This window comes from Ictidomys tridecemlineatus, chromosome 1 (assembly GCF_052094955.1).
Source record: "Ictidomys tridecemlineatus isolate mIctTri1 chromosome 1, mIctTri1.hap1, whole genome shotgun sequence".
NCBI lineage: Eukaryota > Metazoa > Chordata > Mammalia > Rodentia > Sciuridae > Ictidomys > Ictidomys tridecemlineatus.
Window position 1 is genome coordinate 161,152,724 of NC_135477.1, and position 26,278 is coordinate 161,179,001.

The following is a 26,278-nucleotide window of genomic DNA, read 5'->3' on the forward strand; positions in this document are numbered from 1 at the left end:
TGGGCTGCAAAAGGCCAGATAACAGAAAGTGATTGTATTTATCCTTTAAATTTATTTTTGGTGTAAAAGCTTCCTAATGAAAAGAAATGACAGGTTTATTTGTTTATTTCCAGTATTCAAAGAGTTGCTTAGTAGGATTGAACAAGAGAAATATGGTGTTCCTCATATTCCAAAAATTGCTGAAAAAAAAAGTAATCGGCATTCAATTCAAGATGTCCCAGGAGATATTGAACAGACATCACAGGAGAAAGGAAATAAGAAAGTTAAAGCAAATACTGTTTCAGGTGGAAGAAACAAAATCAGGAAAATTCTGGATAAAACACGATTTAGTATCTTGCCTCCAAAGCTATTTAGGTAGGTACTGTCACTCTCTGTCATGTAGGAATTTTTTATATTGATTGTAAATTTTTTATTGTGGGAGAGGGAAGTTTGGGTCATTTCTTGTTTTTTATGTAGCTATTGCATTATAAAGTCTCATAGCAATCTATAATAAGAAAATAAATTCTAAATTTCTCCCCATGGCTTTTATGAAGTTACTTACCACTGTTAAATTATATAATATTCTATTGATGTTACTTTGAATTTAGAAAACACTTAGTTTTTTATTCTGAGACCTATTTTTATATATTTTTTGGTCAAATTTCAGTCCCTGGTCTAATTTGGACAATCTTGGGACACATTTCACTGCTACCATCATTTTTTTTGTTTTGTTTTGTTTTGGTTTTGGTTTTAAATCATGGCACCATTTTCCCCTTCCTGAAGTCTAATGCTAAACTTTAGTCAAACCTATTTTTTATTTCAAAGCAGAATATCATCAAAATTAAGTAATACCTGAAAATTTTATATGTAAATTAAAGTCTGTGAAATACCAATTAAGTCAGTCCACTGATGAGTCATGGTTGAGAATGCCTCTAGTATATATTATATGGGTATATATTTTACAGATGTACATATATTGTTATATTTTATGATGATTATGTTATATACTATACATATATATAATACAAAACTTTTGTAACTGCTTTCATAAAGCAGTTCTGAGAACACTGAAATATAGGTATAATACTTGTTTATAGTAGGCACTCAAGTAATACTTATCAAATAAGTTAAGATAGTGAATTAATCAGAAGAAAAAAGCATATTCAAAGAGCCACATATATAATTTTCAGTATTTTTTAATAGTTAAAATTCTCAAAGATTTTAAAGATCAGAAAATGCTCTTCCTAAAGTTCTAATTTCCAACCAGAGAAGTACATTTGCTCTTCCTTTAATTTCCTTTAAGCTTTGTTCCTAATATCTCTCTCTCTCTCTCTCTCTCTCTCTCTCTAAAATTCATAACTCATTTTGTGAGTGCCTTGCTTTCCTTGAAGTAAAGGATTTATAAAAATCATAACCTTAAATAGCAGAATTTGCTAATATTGTACATACTCTAGCAAACATTATAAGAAAAGTCTTGTTCTCACAAATGGGGATCAAGTAAGGAGAATATAAAAGGCACCAGCACACATTGAAGAGGTTGAGGGAGGTCAGTTTTGTGATAACTAGAAGTCACTGTGGGAAATAGAGACCAGAAGACAGAAAAGAATTCACAAGCAGAGTTTTTTAGAAGGTAGTGCTCTGACTTGTACTTCTAGAAACCCCAGTGGGTTTGGTCTGGAATCTTTTAAGTGGTTCTCATTTTGACTGATAGCAGAGTTTTGACATGTATATCATTTAAAACCTGAGAATAATGTTAATTATTACTCACCTCAGCTTGTTAGTGTTGAATTCTAGTAAGCTATACTCAAGTTTCAGGCAACTAAATCAATATATCATCTCCACATAATCCTTTGGGAAATGAGAATTAGTTACTGTGCATGGATTCTATCTTTGCTTACAGCAGGAAGCATGGAAGTTGAGATCATCTGTAGTCAGCTGAGTATCTTCTACATTATCACCTTATATTGGTACCAAAAAAAGAAAGATCTAGTAGAATAGTTTCACTTAAACTCAGAAGGATTTTTCTGAATTTAATTTTCCTCATTTATTAACCAAGAAATATTTACTGTTTTGCTATGATACAAACATGAATAAAATGTGCTGCACTTTAGATGTCTTTACTAAACATGTTTTAATGAAATAAAATACTAATAATTTCAGCTACAGGAGTTTAGTTAAATACATTGTACTGCAGAGTGCAAAAATGACTAGAAGGGAAAATACCAAGATGTTGATTATGGAAGATTTTGTAAAGAAGAATTTTATAGATAATTTTTCCCTTCTTCCCTTGCTTTCTGTATTTTTCAGGATTTCTGCTTTGAATATTTGTTATCTTTTAATTGAAATGACTGCAATTACTGGATATCTTTTATATGCCCAGATGCTTTGGGAGAGGCATCAAGAACAGACTTGATTTGTTCCTTTAGCAGTACTTAACTTCTGTGAGAGTAGGGTGTGAGTTTTCAGAGAGATGTAGGAGAGAATTTCGGTATCTCTAAAAGGAACAAAGAAAGAATGTAAGGAAGCAAATACTTGAGATAAGAATAAATAATTCCAAAATCCTAAATCATATATACTATTGATTATAACATACCCAATAGTAGACTCTTTTGCTTGCTTATCAGGAATTATTTTTATTCTCCAACTTCTTATCAACATACTTTTTTGTTTGCTTTTGATATTTGAGTTATTTTTTATTTTGCATATTGATGCTATTTTGTAACCATTATAGTTCTATAATATAAAACTAAGTACTTTTATTCTCAGTGAATCTAGTGTCAGGGAATTGTTGAGGAATTTTTCACAAATGTCTTATTTCTATTATTGCATCACCTCTCAGGAAACTGTTTTGGTAAGAGTTGATGTACTTATTTGCCAAATAGGCTTTATCAATTCAGCTTCAAGCATGGATATTTTGCCATGTAAATACTGTATCATCCCTGTCATAGCATGGATTGTACATGAAAGTATAATTTTCATTTATATATACTCACACCTTAATTGCCATGAATTTATAACCAGCTTTTCATGACTACAGCAACTAAGTGGCATAACAATTCATTATTAGAAAGCAGAGTTAATGTTAAATAGCATCAATGTGATATAAGGTCTTTTAGTAGTTCATGAACATCTCTTAGCATCTATAGTGAATTCCAATTTGCTATAACTAATGCAACTAATTCCCTTTTATAGACAATTCTAACTTTTAGTGTCATTTAGGTTTCTTCTACTTGATTAACAGTACTAACTAATCTCTAACTTTAGTTTCTTGGATTCAGTTTTCTGACCCTCTGTCCAAATATTGGTAGATGTGTTTTCAAAAACTGAAAGAAAAAAAAGGCTGTTGCTTCAAAAAAAAATCTTTATTTCTACTTAAGAATCTATGAAAGCTGTCCTTCTTTAAAAACAATTAACTGTGACATCTAGGAATACAAATTATAAGGAGCCAATTTAGGGTAATCTCAAATTACTTATCAGATAGGATATTTCCTTTGCCTTACTTTTCAGATAGATTCCTTTCTCCTTGAGAACAAATGTTCCCATACTGTCCTTTTCTGCATTTCAATATAAATTAATTAAAATAAATATTCTTTCTTAGGGTTGTGTGGTTCTCATTTTAATTTTGGTAAAAGTACTTTATCTTCTTTTTGCCAAAATATTCGCCTTCTTTACCTATTTTAATCCTTATAATAGTTTGGGGGTATAGATATGAGGAAAACCAAGGTCCAGCAAGAGAAAGAAATTTGCCTGAGGTCAAACAGCTAATAACCCAGGTCTATCTGACATCAAAGCTTGCTCTTAAAACAGTAACAAGAAGTCTTTGCTTTCTTCCACATTTTCATTCTTTCCCCAACTCTTCAGCTGTCTGTCCTGGCTCTCTCTTGTATGGCTGTTAACAGTTCTTCAGCTATTTAACAATTCTCTAGCATCATTTTCTAATCTGCCTAAATCATGTTTTACTTCTAACATATTCTAAATATACCCCATATCACTCATTTTTAATACTGTAGCCTTATCCTTTCCATGATAATAGGTAAGTATTCTGTGATACTGCCTGTTTGAATGTACAACAAGGACTAGGCATAATGGTACATTGAATAAATTTAGGTGGGAACTAATATTAATGGAAAGTATTGGTTTTTGTTTTTTTAATATAATGAAAACCCTAGAAGTGGTATTTTGCTACTGATGCTGTTGGGAATCTTCTCCATGCCCTCCCCCATTGCTATCTTATGTTTATGTAGAAATGTTTTACTTTAAAATTTATATTTTGAAATCATAAAACTTAAGTAACAGTATCCCCATTCTCCCACTTACAGGTAGATTTAGAGTTGCCTGTGAGATTCTTATAAAATATTCTAAAGTTTTTTCTTTGCTTAAATTTGGCCACTTAATTAATAACTTTTTTTAATTTTAAAAGAGAATTAACTTTTGCTGCTTCCTTCCTATTCTGGATTTTGTATGTTGTAAGTAGGGAGGAAGGGACACTTTCTATAATTTAGCTATGCATAGTTGGATACTTATTAATGGACACTAAAATATGCATCCATGTATTAGCTGGCAAATTTTTCAAGGGCTCCCTAAACATTCAGGTTCAGTTTCTTTACCAAAACCAGTTGAAACTGAGTATGACTTTTTTATGATGCAGTAGAATTACTCAGATGTACAAATTAAATTTTACATGAACATAGTTGTTAAAAATATTTCTATTTTCATCATTGTAATTATCCTGTTTTAAAAATTACAGTAATATTTTAATCCAGTTGTTTAGATCACCATTTTGAAATGGTTTTTATACCTTAATACATAGAGAATAAAAATGTTTACTGTTTAAATACCCTCTAATATTTTAAAGTGATATATGATTTTTTTTTTTTTAAGTGATGGAGGCCTGAGTCAATCACAAGATGACAGCATTGTGGGAACAAGGCATTGTAGACACAGCCTAGCTATAATGCCTATTCCTGGAACACTCTCATCCAGTAGCCCTGATCTCCTACAGCCTACTACCAGCATATTGGACTTTTCCAATCCTTCAGGTAATGTTCACACATAATTTTATGAAGACAAATTGGTACCTAATGAATAGAAAAATGGTTGGGCCATGCAGTAAATACTAAATTTGCTTGCCTGCTACCTTCTCTTACCTCTAGGTGACTTTATGCTGAAAGCAGTAAGATTATCTTTTTATCTAAACTTGCGTAGTACTTCCTCAAAAATTAAAGAAAAGTACGTAAAAACTACCCTTGACCACAGATTTAGATGTCTTTTGGTAATTATTATCTGAGCAGTGAAATGAAAACAGACACTTCTTAGCCAAGAAACATGTTATCCAAAGTATGAAAAATTTAAATGGCCTCGCTAATCTTTCTTAGGGATATATAAAAATGCCTTGGTAATTTTCTAAAAGCAGTGATTTTTTTTTTCCCTCAATACCTGAAGCTAAAGTAGTTGTTGTTATCAAAGTATTACAGCATCTTTTTCATTGTTCAGACTTTCATTGTGACACATCAAGTTAATTTTTTTTTTATATATCTATTGATGCCTGGAGACAGAAATTATCACTTAACTATATAATCTAAAATTTCGCTCCAAAGGATCAACACCTTTGAAGAATAAACTAGATATTATCATTTGAAGAAATTCAAAATGGCTTTTAATAAAAGACACATACAATTAAGTGAGCAATATAATGTGTCCAGGGAAGAGAAAAGAAAAAAATGCTTCCACAAAGATCATCATATTTCTGGTGCAGCATAAATTTTCATTTCCAACAGCTAGTGTTAAGAAAGAAGGAAATTCAATTACATAAATCTCCATATTTGAAGAAAATACATAAGTGTAGTAGTAAAGTTTGTGTTTCATTATAGCAACTTACAACCCCAGGACATAATACAAAAACAGTGAGGTCATTCTGTACGTGGTTTTTTCCTTTTTAATTCAGTTGTCTCTTAACCACTAGAGCGACTACTAAACCCATTTATCTGTTTTTGTACAACTTACTTTCTATGTCATTATCAGTATTCTTTTCAAGAATAAATATTTTAGTGAATCATTACTTTGTTTAGAAATTTCTAGCAGTTTATCAGTGAGTGTTCACTTACAATACAGAAATCACTCTCCTTATTTGATCAGAAGTTAATGTAAAGATTGCTACCCACCTGTCAAGTTAATTAACTTAAAAGGGTAAGAAAGCAAGCACTGAAGTATCATAGGGGTGGGAAAATCTACCATCTGGATTCAGTTTCTGTTATATAAAGGAAATGTTACTACCAGTGTGGGACATTTTGCTGGGATAAACCTCCTTTCTTACCTCCTATTCTGATGTTATCCCCACTGTTTCTTCATCCTTTTTTGAATATGGCATATACCTGTAGAATTCTTTGTCCATGTGGCTTGGACAAAGAATTCTACAGGTATATAGTCAACTTTTTCTTTTCATCAATGCTGAAATTAAATGTTACTCATCTGGGAAGTTCAGCTCCCTCTGCTGTGGTGTTACTTGCTCTTTTTTCAGAAGTTCCCAGCACATTTTCATGGCCTGTCTTTATTTGTTATGTGATAGGTTAGAAATTTCTTTTCGTGCCTGTGTGAATTGTGTTCTACAGTGATGCTTGTTATACCATATATAAACTTTACAAAATGTTTTTGCACTACTAGAGCAGAAGCTAAATATACTTACATTCATAAGACAAGTATTTAGGGGTATATGATACATAGATTTATTGAATTTTTGTCTGTATTTTTGCCATAGGCATATGTAGAATATAGGGCCAAGGTAATAAGGAATGGGCTATGGGATAGGAGAGAGAATGAGAGAAGAAGTAAGTTGAGATGTTAGATGGGGAACAAAGAAAAGAGGTTAAAGTTGTTAAAATTTAGAAACTTTCAGTTAAGCCCCATGGAGCAGAAATTTAGGCCTCTGAAGAGGAGATACTGCCCAACTTGATTACATATTGGGTTGCAATTTCTCTTCCTTGAAAACATTTTTAAAAGGACTGAAAATACCTTTTTAAAATCCATTGAGTGAATCTTAATATGGTTCAGTCTACAGACTGTGCCCGTGTTAGTAATGTAAATAAATGCATATATGTATTTAACTTACAAAATATATTTTAAGCCCCAAAATGTGTGACTTTGTGAAAGACCTTTTACCTAGTGGTGGTAGTATTTTTATTTATCTTTAAAAAAAAATATTTTTTGACAACTAATTCAAAATTCATCTCCTCACATAATATGCAATCACACTGAAATTAGCACATCACATCCATATATTGTAGTACCTATGTGTCATCAGCCAAGCTTAAATTATCAGTCTTGAGCTCAGTTATGTTTATTCTTCAAGTATAAAATTGTTACTAGATCAAAATGAAAGTGGGGGCAGAACTACAAAACTATTGATAGTTTTATTTTAATTGCTGACATTTTTATGATTTTGCTTTATTTTTGCTGCCTTACAGCTGTTGGTTTTTACTGTAAGTATTTTGGAATTCCATTCCTAGTCTTTGTGGTATTTTGTTATTTTCAAAAAGTCATATGGTACAGAATTGAGTAAAACAGGAAATAGAACTTTTATTTCTTGTTACGAGGTAGAATTAACTGGCATGTATCCTTTTAGTCATTTTCTTTGGGAAAAAATTAAATGTGTATGTGTTATTTCTATATTCAGAGTGTACGGGCTATTCTAAAGCTCGTGAAAAGGTTTTTGAAATTTTTAACCAAATGTAAGATAAAGCCTAAAAAATTCAGAGTGTGGCTAAAAGGAACTTGAAACTAAGGGGTTTTTTGTTTTGTTTTGTTTTTGAGTTTGCAATAAAACTTTTTCCTTATTTTTTCATTTACTAGCACAAGACTTACTTGATTTACTTAATGTAGCAAACTTACTTCTGCATTGAAAGTCTGAGGGCCATTTTTTACTAGCTTTTAATTATAAAGAAACATAATCATAGTTTTTTGAAAAATCTGGTGTACACGTTTCTATTCCCCAGAATTTAGTTAATTTTCTCATGTATTCTTTAAAAAATTTATTATTCATAAAATGTGTACACTATTCTTTTCATCTCAAATGCAATCTTGTACTTTTCTTTCACTTAGCAAGATACCTTGAATACTTTCCTGTATTAGAATGTGATGGTCTAGCAAAATTTTGTGGGGAGCACAGTCCTGAGATTGAACTAAGGGGCACTCAACCACTGAGCCACATCCCCAGCCCTATTTTGTGTTTTATTTAGAGACAGGGTCTCACTGAGTTGCTTAGCACCTTGCTTTTGCTTGAGGCTGGCTTTGAACTCTAGATCCATTTGCCTCAGCCACAGCCTCTTGAGCCACTGGGATTTCAGGCATGCGCCACTGCGCCCAATTCCACCAAAATTTTTAAGCACCTGATAGAATTCTTTTCAGCAGTTTCCTCAGTGGACTTTTACAGTGTTTCTAAACACTTATGTCTACATGTTTTATATTTCCATTTCCATTATTGATTTATTTTGAATTTTGTCAGTAAAAATTTTGTAGAAATTTTGTCAGTAAAAATTTTTTCTCATTATATGAGTACCTGAAAAATATCATGAGTATTGCCTCTTGGCCTATAAAACTTAAAATATTTACTTACCTGGCCCTTCAGAAAAACAAGTGTACCAATTCCTGATCTATACCATTAAATCATTACACTTTGTTTTCTTGGTAGACTTTTTACTACAAGAAATCTCCTTGTTTGGTTGATTATTGTCTTTCTTTAGAACACCATTTATTACTCATTTGAATGGAAGTAAATTCCCTGAGAGCAGATTATCTCATTTATGACTGTATCTTTATCACTTGGAACATGTTGACACATACTAGTAATGTTAATGTTCAATTAACAATTTATAGTAGAAAGAGTTTTTTTGTTTTGTTTTGTTTTTTTTGTTTTTGTTTTTGTTTTTTGTTTTTTTTTTTTAGGATGCTCTTGTTCTTTCAGGGCTGGGGGTAGAGTACTTACCTCGAATGCACAAGGCCCTAGGTTCAATCCCCAGCACTACCGAAAAAAAAAAAGATAACAAAAAAGGTCCTTTCATTTGAGTATCGCTCTTGACATGTGTTCTCCCACTAATAAAATTATATATGTTTGTAAAGAATATATATAATAGTACTTATTTGTAAAATAATAGAGAAAGATTTACACTGTCGTTGGTGTCAGTAAAAAGAAGTTTTCCTCTAATGTCTCGGTTATCCAAGATGGCATTTATTATATTGGCAGATTTATCGGGGTTTGGATTATAGGGTACCCTTTGAATTCCACTCGTAGATCTGTGCTAGAGGTACCTCTGTATGATACTTGACTCTCTCTTATGTGATTAGAGAATACCTTTTCCTTGTCTAGAACAGATGGTTTTAACAGAATGTAGCATTTTAACACCCCATTCAGCAAGATATACAACTGAGTGTTTCTTCCTAAAAGACTTTATAGCATCAGGGAAAGAGAACATGAAGTATGTGCAAATTCCCCCCCCACCAGATTTTGTGAATAAATTCCCCTGAAGAAAGTAATACAAAGGATAAGGAAGTCCTCACCATTCCCTCAAGGTCCTCTAGTACCACTTGCTGAGGCTCAGCTTCCAAAGCTCTAGTAAACAGATCCAGTTCTGGAGCCCAGGACCCATTTCATGAAGAGGGTAGGATCAAAATAAGGAATAACTGTATATTGTTTGGTCTTTTATTAACAAGTTAAAATAATAGTGAAACCACTTTGTTTCTCCTTACAAACCAAAATACCCATCTGCTTCCAATAATTTCCTACGACATTGTAGAGAAGCATCTCTGATTTTGGTGGATCATTAAAGAGTCCAACCTTAAACCTTGTAGTTTTCAGACACCTGATGCTATCAGCAACAAATTAAGGGTTTGGCTCTTTGGCAAGAAATCTGAACAAGAAGTATATCCATTACTCAAATCTTTGAATACATCAAGGAAAAACAGTTAAATGCATCCTTCTTACAATAGAAACCTGAAAGCATTCTGTTTTCAACTTGACAGTAGATCCAGCATTCAGAATGCATTGGCCAAGATTCCTTTGGAAATACATTCATCTATATTCAGTTGAATCTTCCAGTCCCAGGAGCCAGTTTCTGTCTTTTGTGTTACTATCTGTGGTGAGAGGGCACTTTATTTCATAAAATTATTTCCTGCCATATATGTTGCATTGCTTTCTTTGTCCTTTTAAGACAAATTTTTTAATTTTTTTCCTCTTAAAAATTAGTTACCCAGGGGCTGGGATTGTGGCTCAGAGGTAGAGCGCCTAGCATGTGTGATGCACTGTGTTCAATCCTCAGCACCACATAAAAATAAATAAATAAAATAAAGGTATTGTGTCCAACTACAACTAAAAAATAAATAAAAAATAGTTACCCACTAGCGTCTCAAAAGGCTGAGGCAGGAAAGTTCCAAGTTTGAGGCTAGCCTCAGCAATTTTGCAAGGCCCTATCTCAAATTTTAAAGAGTTGGGAATTTGACTCAGTGGTTTAGAGTTTGTGGGTTCAATCCCAGTACCAAAAACAAAACAAAGGAAAAGTTAGTAGTTTATATAATGCTCATAAGTCAATGCTAGACAAAAAGTTAACTGAGCCACCACAGTCTCCCCTATCCATTCCACTACAGTCAACACACATACACTCACACACAGAAAAGCCACAACAAGAAACATTCCTGAATTTTTATAAGAGTAACTTATTTTCATCGGAAATTTTTTACTATTTGTTTATGCTTTCAAATCACTTTTCGATTATTTTAAAACATTGACATTAAACTGCCAGCATAATAAACATTGTTCTGGAAGTTTTAACCCGTACTCTATGATGAGAAAAAAGATTTAATCAAGTAGGACAGAAAAAATGAAAAGATCATATCATAATTCTTATTATAGGAACAGGTGGAATTTATCTGTTAACAGCAGAATTCACAAGGGCAAAGACAGATGTTTAAACATATAAACATTTGAAACCTTTCTTTGTTAGAAATACAATAGACTATTAAAATTGGGGAGATCTACCTCTGTAAAGTAGAGTGGGTGTTCATATCTATTATGATTCAGTGGGGAAAAGCATAAAGGATATCAAAAGGTATTTTAGAAAAGAAGAAACACTAATTATTCTTTGAGCCAATACCAGTTACTGAATCTCATCAATAACCGAAGAAATGAAAAATAAAATAATCACATATTTTTGGAGGAAAAGGGGCTTTCAAAAGGAGGAAAGTGACGTAAAATATTATTCTATAAACCATTTAAATAAGGATCAACAATTTTATGCTCTCACATTTGAGGATTATAAAATATAATCTCACTGGGGGACATTTTGGCAATGTCTCAAAAATCTTTAAGAGCCAAGCACAGTGATGCATGCTTGGCTGTAATGATGTAATGCCAGATAATCAGGATTCTGAGGCAAAAGGATCATAAGTGCAAGGCCAGACTAGGCAACTTAACAAGACTCTGTCTTCAAATAAAAGGAGTTGGAGATGTGTAGTGTAGTGATAGAGCTACAGTACCAGAAGGAAAAATTAAGGCTTAGCTTTTTTTTTTTTTTTTTGAAGGTTTTCACAGAGGAAATAATCTGATTGCCTACAAATATTTATCCATTTTGGGGGTGAGGAAGGAGTCTAGGTCATAATATCTTAACAAATATGTAAAATGGTAAACAATAAATGTTTATCATTAGGGGTTTGGATAATTGAAATATATAAGTTGTATATTATGGAGTTCTTTGCCTGTATTTAAAATAATTTTATAGAACATTGACATCATAATGTTTATAATAAATGAAAAAAATATGAGTTCTAAGCTAGACAATAATATGATCCTAATTTTTATCTTTCTGAACATGTATTATCGTGTTTTGTCACCTAAAAAAAAAAGTAGATAACATTTTTATTAATAAATGCCACACTGATTTCTATATGAATAATTAATCACCTACCCAAAATAGAAAAATAAATTGCAACATTTACAGAAATAGTTATGTTCCAAATTGTTTTTGAAGAGTTTAAAAGTAATTTTCATGAAAATAATAAGGTATTTTTTTATTTATATAGATATTCCTGATCAAGTTATAAGAGTTTTCAAAGCAGATCAGCAAAGTTGCTACATTATCATCAGTAAAGACACTACAGCTAAAGAAGTAGTTTGTCATGCTGTTCATGAATTTGGTTTGACTGGTGCATCCGACACATATTCTCTTTGTGAAGTTTCTGTTACTCCAGAGGGTGTCATAAAGCAGAGAAGACTTCCTGACCAGTTCTCCAAATTAGCTGATAGAATTCAACTCAATGGAAGGTGAATGAGCTTCTTAGTGAATGTGATTATTTTTTTGGCGGGGGGGGAGGGGGCAGTTATGATTCCTTGTTAAAAACACGTATTTTAAGTACAAACGTCATGTTTTATTACTACTGAATTCTCTCTAAAAATTCAAAGTAGGGTTTCTCTCTTTTCTAAGATTTTCTTGTCTCTATAATTATGAAATAGAATCTTAGGCTATTCTTAAGACTTCCATAAATTGGAGATAATAAAAGAGAAAACAGTTTGCTAACTTTTTAAGAACCAGCCTCACTAAAAGCAAGATGCTGGTAAATCAGAGCTGAGTGAGGTGGTGCACACCTGTAATCCTAGCAGCTCAGGAGGCTGAGTTAGGAATATCTGAGTTCAACACCAGCCTCACTAAAAGCAAGATGCTAAGCAACTCAGTGAGACCCTGTCTCTAAATAAAATACAAAATAGAGCTGGGGATATGGCTCAGTGGTTGAGAAGTAGCCCTTCTGCAAAAAAAAAAAAAAAAAAGTTATAAAATCAGTAGTGTGTTCTAATGCTTGTTTTTTTGTGTTTTACAGAAGAGGCAGCAGAATAATACAAATCTGTATCAGTATCTGAATATATATAAAGTTAGGGTTTTTAGATGTAGATGGACAGCATGCCTTTATTTATTTTTTTATGTGGTGCTGAGGATCAAACCCAGTGCCTCACACATGCTAGGCAAGCACTCTGCCACTGAGCTACAGCCCAGCCTTAAATTTAGTTTTGAAACGCCTAGTGTAGGCAAAAGAAACCATTCATTATTCTTTTCCAAATAGTTTTACTTTTATGAATGTACAGAATTTTTAAATTTTTGTCTGAAAGTTATTGGATAATCTAGAAGATTGTTTTGGTGTTATTCCTTTCTCTGATAACTTTCTCTGAAAATAATCTTTTTTAGTGACTCAGTTTTACATGTAGAACCTTGGAAACCTGAAATGACAATCTGTCATGGTTGCCTCAAGTCTGCTTGTAGGCTATACAATTTATGGCATAAGAGATGAACAAAATAAAGGCTAGAAAAATTTTTTTCTTTGATAATAAAAAAAATATATGGACATAGCCAAGTGTAGTAGCACACACTGTAATCCCAGCTACTCGGGAGGTTAAGGCAAGAGGATTGCAAGTTTGAGGCCAGCCTCAGCAAGTTAGCAAGACCCTATCTCAATAACATACAAAGGGCTGGGAGTGTGGTTCAATGATAGAGCACCCCTGGGTTCAATTCCTAATATCATTTAAAAATAAATAGATATATAGATAAATTTAGCTGAATTTGTATTATTAGCACCTTATACAATATAGTTCCAACTATAAATAGTGTAGGTCCATATCTCAGCTTTTAAGTGTCATAGAAATGTTGATTTAAGAGAAGGAAAATTAAGGTCTTTTGTACAGATACCAATTAATGCTGTTTACTAGAATGAGAGTTATATTTCACTATTAAAGAAACCACTGGTGGAAAAATTTAGGGAAATAAATAAATAAAACAGAAAGAAGTGAATACAGCAACAGCTTCTAAATAGATATGTAAACAGTCTTGATTCATGTGCTTATTTCACTTGAATCATGATTTCTTCTGTCCATAAACAAATATTTTTATAATACAGCTGTATGTCAGATAATATTCTAGGTGTTGGTCCTCAAGAGAGCTTTCGTTCTTAAGAACATGCATACATGAGGCTGGAGTTATAGCTCAGTGGTAGAGCGCTTGCACAAATGAGGGCACTGGGTTCAAACCTCAGCATCACATAAGTTGCAGAGGTACACACCTGTAATCCCAGGAGGATGGAGAGTTCAAAGCCAGTCTCAGCAAAAGTGAGGCACTAAACAACTCAATGAGACCCTGTCTCTAAATAAAAATACAAAAAGGGGCTGGGAATGTGGCTCAGTGGTTGAGTGTCTCTGAAGTTCAGTCCCTGGTACATACTTAATAAATAAATAAATAGTATTGTGTCCACCTACATTTAAAAGAAAAATTTTAAAAAGAATATACACACATGATTGTTTACACATGGCGAGTAATTTCATCAATGATTAAGTTCCCAGCATAATGAACAGTAATTTTAAAAATATTAGATTCTTACTCTGTCAAATGGCTGAATAAGAGAACAACTCCTTAGAAATCTTCTCATTTGGTGGGGTCTAATGGCACATGCCTGTAATCCCAATGATTTGGGAGGCTGAGGCAGAAGGATCAAAAGTTTGAGAACAGCCTTAGCAACTTAGTGAAACCCTGTCTTAAAATAAAAAGGACTGAGAATATAACTAACTCAGTATTAAAGTGCCTCTGGGTTTAATTCCCAATACCCCCACTCCCCCCAAAAAAAAAAAAAACTTTCATTTAAATTGTTTCCATTTCATATATGAGTGAACATTCTACATAGTAAAGTGTTATTTTTGAAACCCATAATGAAAAGGGACAGCACTCTTACAGATGAAATTACATGTATGATCACATTTATGAAGAAATTTTTTTCCTTTTAGGTATTATTTAAAAAATAATATGGAAACAGAAACTTTATGTTCAGATGAAGATGCTCAAGAACTAGTTAAAGAAAGCCAATTATCCATGCTGCAGCTCAGTACCATTGAGATGGCCACCCAATTATCAATGAGGGACTTCGATTTATTTCGTAATATTGAGCCTACTGAGTATATTGATGACCTTTTTAAGTTGGATTCCAAAACAGGAAATACTCACTTGAAAGAGTTTGAGGACATTGTAAACCAAGAGACATTCTGGGTTGCCTCAGAGATTTTAACCGAATCAAATCAACTCAAACGAATGAAAATTATTAAGCATTTTATTAAAATTGCACTTCATTGTCGAGAATGTAAGAACTTCAATTCCATGTTTGCAATAATAAGGTAAGTTAGTACAAATAGGAACAGCTATCTATATGTTTTTTTTTCCATGCTATTACACATGAAGCTGATTTTCTGCATAGGTATTAAGTGCCTAGGAAAAGAAAAGTTCAATTAATAAGACTTCATTGAAGCATTATTAGATTTCATGCACTTTCCCATTAATACCATTAGAATGGAATTTTTGTTTCTTCCATCTTTCTGTCGCTTAAAAATACCCCCCCTTTTTAATTGAATGCGAATCATTCCCTTCCCACCTTTTTTCCCCTCCTTTCAATGATCACACCCTTTTTGATGCACGCCCAGTGATCTAGTCTTTATCATAGACTTATTATAAAGATACTTAAACATGCATAGAACATAGACTTATGTACTATGTATGTTTAAGTACCTGCTTCACTATTATTTGACACTGAAAAAAATCAGTGTGGTATCGATTTTCTGACCTAAAATTGCTGTTTTGAAATAACAGCCAAAATACTATCAACCATTTTATAAGCTCTTCCTATTTGCCAGGCACTGCATGGGGCATTATGGGACATATTGTTATTTAAGCAAGCTAAGCCATTAGAATTATAAAAATTCTTAAATGTTTATAAGCCTGGGATTTATAGATGGTTACATGAGCTTTCCCTGCTACCTTCTGTCTGCTCATTGTGAGAAGCCAATTCTAGAAAATTTATTTTCTGACCTTCATCCAGCACACTGCTCATCAAAAAAAAAAAGGGATTCTTCTTAAAGCAGGTCTGATTTTAAAGAGGAAGGGAGTTATAGTTAGGTCAATTTGAAGGCTTTTTGTGTGTGTGTATGTGTGCTGGAGATTGAACCCAGGGCTTTGTGCATGTGAGGCAAGTGCTCTATGAATTTAGCTGTATCCCCAGCCCTGAAGGCCATATACAGCAGCCTAATTTTTTTTTCCTTCCCACTGCCACCAAAACACACATGTGTGTTCCTGTCGCTCATGTGGGGTCTTTTTAAGAACTCTTTAATCATGAGTCTGTCATGGTAATATGATGCCCTTTGTAATGAGTTAACCAGTGCTACAATTGAACTAGACACTGTAGAAGTATTGAATAGAGATTATCAAAGTGACTTTACAATCAGCTGTGCCTGTACTTGTATTTAGCCTCTCCCAGGTAGTAGCAGGGTGTTAATGGGAAACTTAAGACTAGTTTTCTCTTCTGTAAGATACAGGAGTTATACCACTTATCTCACATTTTTTTTTTTTAACACTAGATCTAAAATAGAAGAGAGATGCCACTGATAAACACTTGGAAGGCTAGAAAGTCACTCTGTATAGGAAGCATCAGGTAAAGGATTTGAGAGTTATAGGCTCAGTTTAGAGTATCCTATGAAGAAAATTGACATGGAGAAAGAGAGTGGATGATCTGTTTAAAAAGAGTATAGAAAGAAAATGGTAGAGGACTAAAAAACTAAACCTTGTATTATCTTCTGTGGGCAGCTAAGAAGAGAGTCCAACCAAAGATGGAGAATCATTACAAAGCAGCACAGTTATGATAGTGTAATTAAAGGCAGGGAATTTGAGAGAAGGTGGTGGACAGTAGCTCAAAGAAGGGTGTAGGAAAGGCCCAAGGTTTAGTTAAGATGATTTGTTTTGTTACAAAGAACATTTATTATACACAATTTCCATGGTTTATGTGAATATAACTGCTTTGTATTCTTGTATTTAAATTCAGGTTTATCAAAGAATATATTCTTTTCATTGGAGATGGAATAGGTGAATCATTTTGTTCTGACCAAGGTTAAATAGCATTTTGTATTAAAAATAAATTTAATTTTTGAAAAAACATTACATACACATAGAAAAAATTCAAAAGATACTTTAAAAAGTGCACAGTGTAGGGCTGGGGTCGTGGCACAATGGATGAGTGCTTGCCTCACGTGTATGAGGCATTGGGTTCAATTCTCAGCGCCACATATAAATAAATTTTAAATAATAATAAATAAATTTTAAAAACAAGTTTCAAAAAAACTGCACAGTGTAAAGTAATTCTCTTCCACTTAATCTCCAGTCCATCCATATTTCTCTCCTATCTTCGTTTATTTAGGGGCTTATTGTTTGTTTTGTTTTGAGTTTTGGCAGGTTTATGTTTCCTGGTATCTCAGGTAATTTTCTTACACTTATTTTCATGCTTTCAGAAATACCATTCCTGATTTTGAAAGTATTTTCTTCTTTGTTCGATTGGTTGGTCCATTTTCTTTCTATACTCTTTGATTGATCATAGAGATTATTCCAAATTAGTACCTATAAAAATGTCTCAGGATTTTTTTAAATGTTTTTTTTTAAGTTGTAGATGGACACAATACCTTTATTTTATTTATTTTTGAGCCGTGCTGAGGATCAAACCCAGTGATTCACACATGCTAAGTGAGCACTCTACCACTGAGCCACAACCCCAGCCCCGGATGCCTCAGTTTTCAAAGCAACTACAGAGTATTCCTTTATACATTATTTGTGGATCATTCTAAATTTTGACCTTAAGCTACTTAAGACAATGTATGATGTTTGTATTTGCTATACTTATCCCTTTTTTTTTCCTTTAATAATCATTTTTCTTTCTTGGAGATTCTACATTTTACATTTGTTTAAGAACAAATGTAAATGCTTTGGTTTGAATCCAGTGTTGGCACTTAATAAGTGAACTGAGTTTTCTCATCTGTAAAATGGGGAATCATGGTAGTTCCTGTCTCATAGGGTTAATTCAGTGAATTAGCACATTGAAAGCTCTCATACTATTATAGTTTGATTTATATTAACAATTTTTATTAATCTTCAGTTCACTTTGATGTAAATAGTGAGGTAGTAAAATATATCTTACTTTGTTCCAAATGGCTTCTTGGTTATCCAGAATAATTAATCTTTTCTCCTAAAATATAATACTGTCATATACTAAAATTCCATACATATTTTTGGTCTGTTTCTGGCATTCCACTTCATTTATTTATCTCTTCATTTACTGTTTAAATTGCTAAAACGTTAAATTTTAAGAACTGATAGAGTTGTACTATTATCTGCCTATTTTCAGCATGTTTGTTTCATTTGAACTTTAGTGTTAATTAGTTCTTTTAAAAAGTTTTGTGGTATTTTCAATGGATTACATTAAATAGATTAGATTGATTTAGCAGCTACTTGACATACCAATGCCTTGTTACACCTAAGAACAATTAACTTCACTTCTCATTTTCTTGTTTCTTTGGCAGTTATAGGTTGTTTATATAAATCTTGAACATTTCTTTGAATGTTTAATACCGTTTAATGCTGTTCTGAATGGGATCCTTATAATCACTTGTTGCACCTGCCTAAGGATTCTAACATTTATATATATCAGCTTTGTATAGCCTAATCTTACTACATTCTAATTTCTAATAATTTTCAGTTAATTCTTTTGGGATTTTGAGTTAAGACATTCTAATATTTAAACTACTAATAATAACTTGACCTTTTATTCCTTTTTTTCCCCTTAGAGAGAGAGAGAGAGAGAGAGAATTTTTTTAATATTTATTTTTTAGTTTTCAGCAGACACAACATCTTTGTATGTGGTGCTGGGGATCGAACCTGGGCCGCACGCATGCCAGGCGAGTGCGCTACCGCTTGAGCCACATCCCCAGCCCGTTTTTATTCCATTTATCTAGTTTTTTATTTAGTCTGTTTCTATCTGCTGGTACTTTCACATTAAATAGTAATGTAATTATGAGCCTCTATGCATAATTTGTTAGCTCTTAATAAGAATGTTTCCTATGCTTCTTCATTAAACATAATGCAGACTGGGTTCAAAAATATATGATTGAATTCTCTTTTTCCTGGTTTTCTAAATATTAGGGATAGGGCTGGGGATGTGGCTCAAGCGGTAGCGCGCTCGCCTGGCATGCGTGCGGCCCGGGTTCGATCCTCAGCACCACATACCAACAAGGATGTTTTGTCCGCCGAGAACTAGAAAATAAATATTGAAAATTCTCTCTCTCTCTCTCTCTCTCTCTCTCTCTCTCTCTCTCTCTCTCTGTCCCCCTCTCTCCCTCTCTCTCTCTCTCTCCTCTCTCTTTAAAATAAATAAATAAATATTAGGGATAGTATTGAAATTAATTGTATATTAGTATTATAAATTATTTTAATAGTTTCCTGAAAATGAATTACCTTTCTAATCTGGCTTGAGCTCCATTTAAGCATGGTAAATTTTATAGTGTTGTATCTTTCTGATTTGTGTGGCTTTTTGTAGATTTTAACGCCAATAGCATGCTGGCTTCATAAAATTTGAAAGTGTTCATTCATTATTTATGCTCTGTAACAATTTAAATCTCCTTGGAGGTAATTATTTGGTTGAAAGTTTGAAAGAACTCACAAGTGAAATTCTCTAGGCCTTGATGTTCTTTAATAATCTCTGTAATCTTGAGACCAGGAGCAACATAGTACACCTGTAATCCCAGCAACTTGTGAGACTGAGGCAGGAGGATTTCAAATTAAAGGCCAACCTCAACATTTTAGTGAGGCTCTGTCTCAAAATAAAAAGAGCTGAGAATGTAGCTCAATGGTAAAGTGCTCCAGTAACTATTCCCACCTCCAAAAAAAAAAAAAAATCTACAATGGCATGGGTATTTCAGTTTCAGTGTGTCCTAAAATAAAGGTCAGCACACTTTTTCTGCAGGTGAAATGCTTTCTGCTTTGTTGGCTATATAGTCTCCTTTTTGTTGCGGGGAGGGGGGGGGGTGCTTGGGATCGAACCCAGGGCCTTGTGCATACAAAGCAAGCACTCTGCCAACTGAGCTGTATCCCCAGCCCTATATAGTCTCTTAAAACTACTCAATTCTGCCATTGTAGCATAAAAGTAAGTAAACAAATGGTTGTAGGTGTGTTCCAATAAAATTTTACTTACAAAAATAGGCAATAGACCTAATTTGGTCCACTAGTTGTCATTTGATGACCATAATATGTATCAAATGACTGTAATATATCATTTGTTTTATCTGAATTTTTAAAAATTAACTTGACTTTGGACCAAATGAAAATAAGCTTTTTCCAGAAAATGGGGCCTTGAGGGGTGGGGAGCCAAAACTGGTAAGACTTACTCAAGATTGAAAAATAGTTTCCGTGGTTGTAATGTGAAGATCACTCCAAATTAGATTATTCTGACTTCTTTAAGGATCTTTAGTACTGATTGTGATAAGATAATATTGTAGCACCTTCAACATTAATGGTATGAGGGTTGGGATTGTATTTACCCAATTCCTGTTTTTTTATTTTCCTAATATGGGGAGTTGCGGGGCTGAAGGGTGTAGCTCAGTAGTAGAGTGCTTGCCTGGCATCCAGAAAGGCCCTAGGTTCAATCACCAACACCATAAGGAAAAAAAAAAAAGAATCTAATATAGTGTTGGGCAAGTTGCCAGTGCTTAATTCATATTTATCAGTGGATGAATAAATAAAAACCATGTAAGTTTGAAATATTTTTTTATAATATCATTATGGAATATTTGAGCATTAAAAAATCAAATTCTGATTCCATATAATTTGATTTTATTCATGTTATGAATGTTCCACTGTATTGATTTTTTTTTAGTATTTTATTGTTGATAAACCTTTATTTATTTATATGCAATGCTGAGAATTGAACCCAGTGTCTCACACATGCTAGCAAGCACTCTGTCACTGAGCCACAAAAAGAATGTATTAAGATTCTTTTGATTATAAGTCAGGAGCACAGTTACTGCTTTAAAGGGGACGGGGGGAGTAAAGCCTTTGCGCAGGAATGACACAAAATTCATGAAGCATTCTATATTTTTCTGAATACATGTATGAAGACATGAATGGTGTCAAAATACTTTGTTTACAATCAGTGACTTAAAAAATTGTGCTCTATATGTATAATATGAAATGAATTTCATTCTGCCATCATGTATAACAAATTAGAATAAATAAATAATTAAAAATTTTTTAAAAAGTAAAGAATGGAGGGAAATTGCCTGAGGGACAGATGGATCCCAGGAATCAACTATGTTCTTAGGATCTTCTCTCTTTGTGAACTCTGCTCTGATTCTATTTGTTTACTTGATTCTCTTCTATTGAGAGAAGTACTAAAGAATGGAAACTACAAAAGAAACTGTAAAAAGGCTTATATGGTCCTTAGTCAACAAGCCCTTTGAAAGTGAGCACTGTTGACTCTCTGCTTTAGTATATATGGTCATCGATAAAAATGTCACATACTCATTCTTGTACCAATTGTGTCAGCATAGTTGATACTTGACTCTCTGCTTTAGTTTATATGGTCATCGATAAAAACACTTGTGCCACATACTCATTCTTGTACCAATTGTGTCAGCATAGTTGATACAAGACCAGTTTAGGTAATACGCCCACCCTATGACAAAGGTAGGAAGCAAGATAAAGAGGGAGAAGGAAACATCATGGTTGATAGCCTCACTGGAATCAGAATCAAGAACAGTTTATCCAACAGAGGGAACAGTGTTCATGGAAGAATAAGGTTAAAACTGTTCTGGGTGGGCGGGGGAGTAGCTACTACAGTCCACTGTCATATTCAGACAGTTTTAATATTCTTTGCATACATTTTGAGAAACTCCATTCCTTCTAGATTTCACTGAACTAAAAAATAAAAATGAGAATTAGGTACACTGTTCTTAAAATTTCATGTGTATCTATGGTTATTTTGCCTGTTCTTATTTTTTTAGTCTTATATATTTAACTCCCATGAGCTACCAAGCATTGTTTTGAGTAGTCTTTAACGCTGCTCATTTTAGTATTTTTTTTTTTTTTTTGTATTTCTCCGATCATGTCTTGGTTGGTTGAAGTTTGTTTTCTGTTCATTACTTGAAGAAGGACTTGTGGAAATTATATTTCCTGAGCATATTCAAAGTATCTTTTTGTTGCAATTCAACATGACTGACAGTTTGGCTATTGTTTCATATATCATTTCTTGGGGACTTTATAAAAAGTGGCTCTTGAACTGATATTTTATGTGGCTATTTAGTTCATAAGATTTGCTTTACTTTCTCTTCTCTCCTACACTCCCAGATTCTTCCTATTTCTCTGAAGTTATTTACATAGATGTTAATATATATAGTTTTACAAGACTCTGGCACCTGTTCAATTTGTAGATTCAAATCTTCCTTTATTTCTGGAAATTTTCCTCAAATTATACCTCCTAATTTTTTTTCAGTTCAATTTTTTCCTATTCTTCAGAAATACCAATTCTATGAATTTTATATATCCTTTATTGTACATATTCATCATTTTCTCTCCAGTCCCTGTCAAGTCTGTCCATGTTCTTTGGTTGATTTTGTTAATCCTTTTGCTCATGACATTTGCACAGTGGTTTAGCAGTATCTATATCTTTCAAAGGTTCCAGTGCAGCCCTCATTTCCATGTTTTTTCTTTCCTTCCATGTTGCTCATGAACTTTACTAGTCAATTTTTAAATCAACTTCTCTTATATTTTCTCTAAGCTCTGATTTCATTGCATTAAGCTCTTTGTTTATTTTATTGGTTTACTTCATATCACAACAGGTTACTGGTTAGTTCCAGTTTTTCATTGTTGACAACATTATTCTGCCTTGTACTCTTTGTTTTTCTTTGTGAATACTTTGTTAAAGATGCTGTATTTGTTCATTCCTTTTGAATGACAAAAGAGTTTTTCCAGTACTGTTTTTACAAGAGGTTCATGTGGGAGAGAAACGGGAGTAGACCCTATATGTGAATTGTTTTACCCTTTAATTTTTCACAGCAAAGGGAGATTGGAAGTTTTAGGGCTTCTTCCAACTCAAGAGAGTTTTCTCTCTTCTATCCTGTTACAGAGTTTCCTACCAAAATGTATCACTGTTCATTGATTTGATCTTATTTCCCTGATATTCCATGATAAAGAAGTATGTCCTGCCCTGCCTAACCCCATTAACCTAAACCTTTTTATTGTTCCAAATAAGGGATTATTGGTTTTGACCTAAAAAGGAGTTAACCTGCTATGGAGAACTCTGCTTGACAACTAGCTAGCTTGCTTGTTTTCTTTCTTTCTTTCTTTCTTTCTTTCTTTCTTTCTTTCTTTCTTTCTTTCTTTCTTCCTTTCTTTCTTCCTTTCTTCCTTTCTTCTTTTTTTCCTTTTTTCCTTTCTTCTTTTCTTTCCTTTCTTTCCTTTCTTTCCTTTCTTTCCTTCTACTGGGAATTGAGCCCATCTGCACTTTACTACTAAGCTACATTCCCCCAGCCCTTTTTATTTGAGAACTGGATCTTGCTAAGTTGCCAGACTGGCCTTGAACTTGGGATCTTTCTCCCTCAGCCTCCTGAGTTACTTAAATAGAAGTGTGCCGCCACACCTGGCTTTTGCCCCCTTTCATTCCATCTTTAGCTATAGAAATTATTTTCAGCATCTTTTCATATACTCATTTGACCTTGCCTATTTTGGGGCAAGCATTCTAATGAGTTTAGGAGTTAGATTTCTATCTCTTAGTTTCCTTAAATTTGCATTTCTGTTATCTTATTCATTCTTCTTATAATTGTTTGGGGGCAGTTTTGAAGAAACAAAGGAACAAAGATGTCTTAACTTCACACCTTAAAATCAGAAGTCAAGAGAACATTTTAATGTGGTTTGGGTAAAAGTCAAATAAGGATTAACTAATAAGAAAATTGAGGCATACAGTTTGTTTATATATATACACAATGCGCGCACGCGCGCGCACACACACACACACACACACACACACACTGTTCATTTGATAAACTTACCAATATCACGGTAGTATAAAGGTAAAGAAATAGGGAAGAATTGCAACTCAGTGGGCATGAATATCTTCAAGTTACGGAATATCTGAACTTATAATAAGTCCTATGGAATAGAAACATTAAATATTTAAGAGGCTTAGGGGACAAGATTAGAACCTATAAGCTTTAAAATTAGGGACATAGATGAAAAAAATCTCAGAAAAAAAAAATGCTACCACAGTTGAACAATTGTTTCAAGCATTTCTTAAATCACTCAAATAGGCGGTTTTTGTAAAGTTATGTCTGTGTAAAATGAACAACATTGTGATGTTTGAAGTTTTATTGTTTATGAAATTACTATAGTTGACACTTGCATGCAAACTGTAAAATAAAGCTATGTGTGTACATCTATAAGCAAGTAAAATATATCCCTTCAAAAGACATTCTCCATGTTTTAAGTAAGGAAGTCCCTTTTATTTAATTTTTAAGTAATTCTTTTCTGTTTATTTCAGTGTATTAAGTAGTTTCTGGGCTGGGAATATAGCTCAGGTGATAGAGTGCTTGCCTCACATATATATAAGGCCCTGGGCTCAATCCCTAGCCCAAAAAAAAAAGAGAGAGAGAGAAAATAGGTTCCTTATCTTTTGAGCAGTATTAAAACACTTGGTGTATATATATATATACTTTTCTGACCTGAGTCTACCCTCTTCCCCTAAGTCCTTTTTTAATGTTTTTATTGTCATCTTTGGCAGTGGCTTGAACTTGGCACCTGTAGCACGACTCAGAGGTACTTGGGAAAAGTTACCAAGCAAATATGAGAAACATCTCCAAGATCTACAAGACCTTTTTGATCCATCTAGAAACATGGCAAAATATAGAAATATTCTTAGTAGTCAAAGTATGCAGCCTCCAATTATCCCACTGTTCCCTGTTGTCAAGAAGGATATGACATTTCTACATGAAGGTATTTATAAAAATTACTTGAAAATCAGCATGTTTTAGCTTCAGTTAATTCTACAGTAATGGTTTATTATATATTCCATCTTAATGAGTGTAAGTTACTGCCCAGACTCTGGCGCACACCTGTAATCCCAGCAGCTCAGGAGATTGAGGTGGGAGGATTATAAGTTCAAAGCCAGCCTCACCAATATAGAGAGGCCCCAAGCAACTCATCAAGACCATGTCTCTAAATAAAATTTTATAAAGGGCTGGGAACATGGCTTAGAGGTTAAGCACCTCTGAGTGAAATCTCTGGTACCAAAAAAATAAAAAGAATATAATTTACTAAAGCCTATTTACACAGTTAAATACAATAAATTTTAGGCATCTAAAATCCACTTTGTTAAGAACGAATATTGAAGTTTTTACTACATGCATTAAAAATGTATACTTAATATACCAAGATTAAACTCTTTGATCATATTTTTTTCAGTAATATTTTTCCTTCCAGCTTTTTTAAAAATTTTAAGTTATCCTCCTGAGTCCCCCAAATAGCTGGGATTAACAGCTGTACACCACCATGCCTGGCTAGATTGTCCTTTTGTTTTATATTTTTCTAAGAATTTTTTGTGTATCCTGGGTATGATATGGCTTGCCTTTCCTTTTGATGAACATTGAAAGTTCATCATTTTAAAAGCCTGATTTATTGATCCTTTACCATGGATAGCTTATTTATAATCTATCTACATCAATTTTTGCATGGTAATGGTATTTTTTTCTACTTTGTTAACTTGGTAACTATTCACTATTTTGTTATTTTTCTAATGTTATATACTAGATGTTGTACTTTATATATTTGTTAACATTGTCAGATCAGTCAGGGCAGGCAATGGCCAAAGGAGACAGATTTAAAAGGGCCGCTGAACAGGCTTTATTGAGATATAATTCCCGGGCAGAACTCCCATCAGACCCACAGAGGGGTCAGGAGAAGGGTCTGAGGAGAAACCGAGTGGAAGCTCGACCGGACTGGACTTTTATGGGGCTTACAGCAGGAAGGGCAGGGCTTGGGACAGGAAACGGTGTTTCTAGGGTCCCTTGCCCCCTTGAAGTTGGTCAGGGGAGTTGGCTGAACTCCAAGATTGGCCATGGGGGTCCTGTTGATTGACAGGCGTTAGTCAGGAGATCTGGCTTTTTGATATGCGTTTCCGAAGGCATCTGCTTTGTTCTAAGTTGCCAACTAAGTTGCCACCACCAACCTAACAAACATTAATTAAATAGACAGTACTATTAGGGTGTATTAGTACTGTTAGTGTGTCAGACAACACAAGGAGCATAAACCACTTACATTTCATTTACTTGATTTCCAGTATTATACAGTTGTTACCATGCCTTTAAATCCCATAATGTAACTTTAATTTAGTAAAGTCATTATTTATTTAACCTCACGGGTCTCAAAGTTTTCAT

At 33.4% G+C, this 26,278-nt stretch overlaps 1 protein-coding gene across 13 annotated transcripts in view; it reads left to right on the forward strand.

The window, feature by feature from the left end:
* Rapgef6 (Rap guanine nucleotide exchange factor 6) overlaps nucleotides 1-26,278 on the forward strand; it is a 214,313-nt gene that overhangs the window by 158,519 nt on the left and 29,516 nt on the right. For 7 of the 13 annotated variants that reach the window (XR_013439379.1, XM_040271793.2, XM_040271791.2 and 4 more), the window contains 6 exons: nucleotides 114-354; nucleotides 4,861-5,018; nucleotides 7,440-7,454; nucleotides 12,043-12,283; nucleotides 14,780-15,163; nucleotides 24,628-24,839. Coding sequence is in view for 11 of the 13 variants with exons in the window: in XM_040271793.2 (XP_040127727.2) it covers nucleotides 114-354; nucleotides 4,861-5,018; nucleotides 7,440-7,454; nucleotides 12,043-12,283; nucleotides 14,780-15,163; nucleotides 24,628-24,839 (1,251 nt within the window). In the remaining 2 variants the exon portion in view is untranslated. The remainder of the gene's footprint in view (nucleotides 1-113; nucleotides 355-4,860; nucleotides 5,019-7,439; nucleotides 7,455-12,042; nucleotides 12,284-14,779; nucleotides 15,164-24,627; nucleotides 24,840-26,278) is intronic. The other 6 variants (XR_013439380.1, XM_040271794.2, XM_005335794.5 and 3 more) reach the window with 2 other exon arrangements.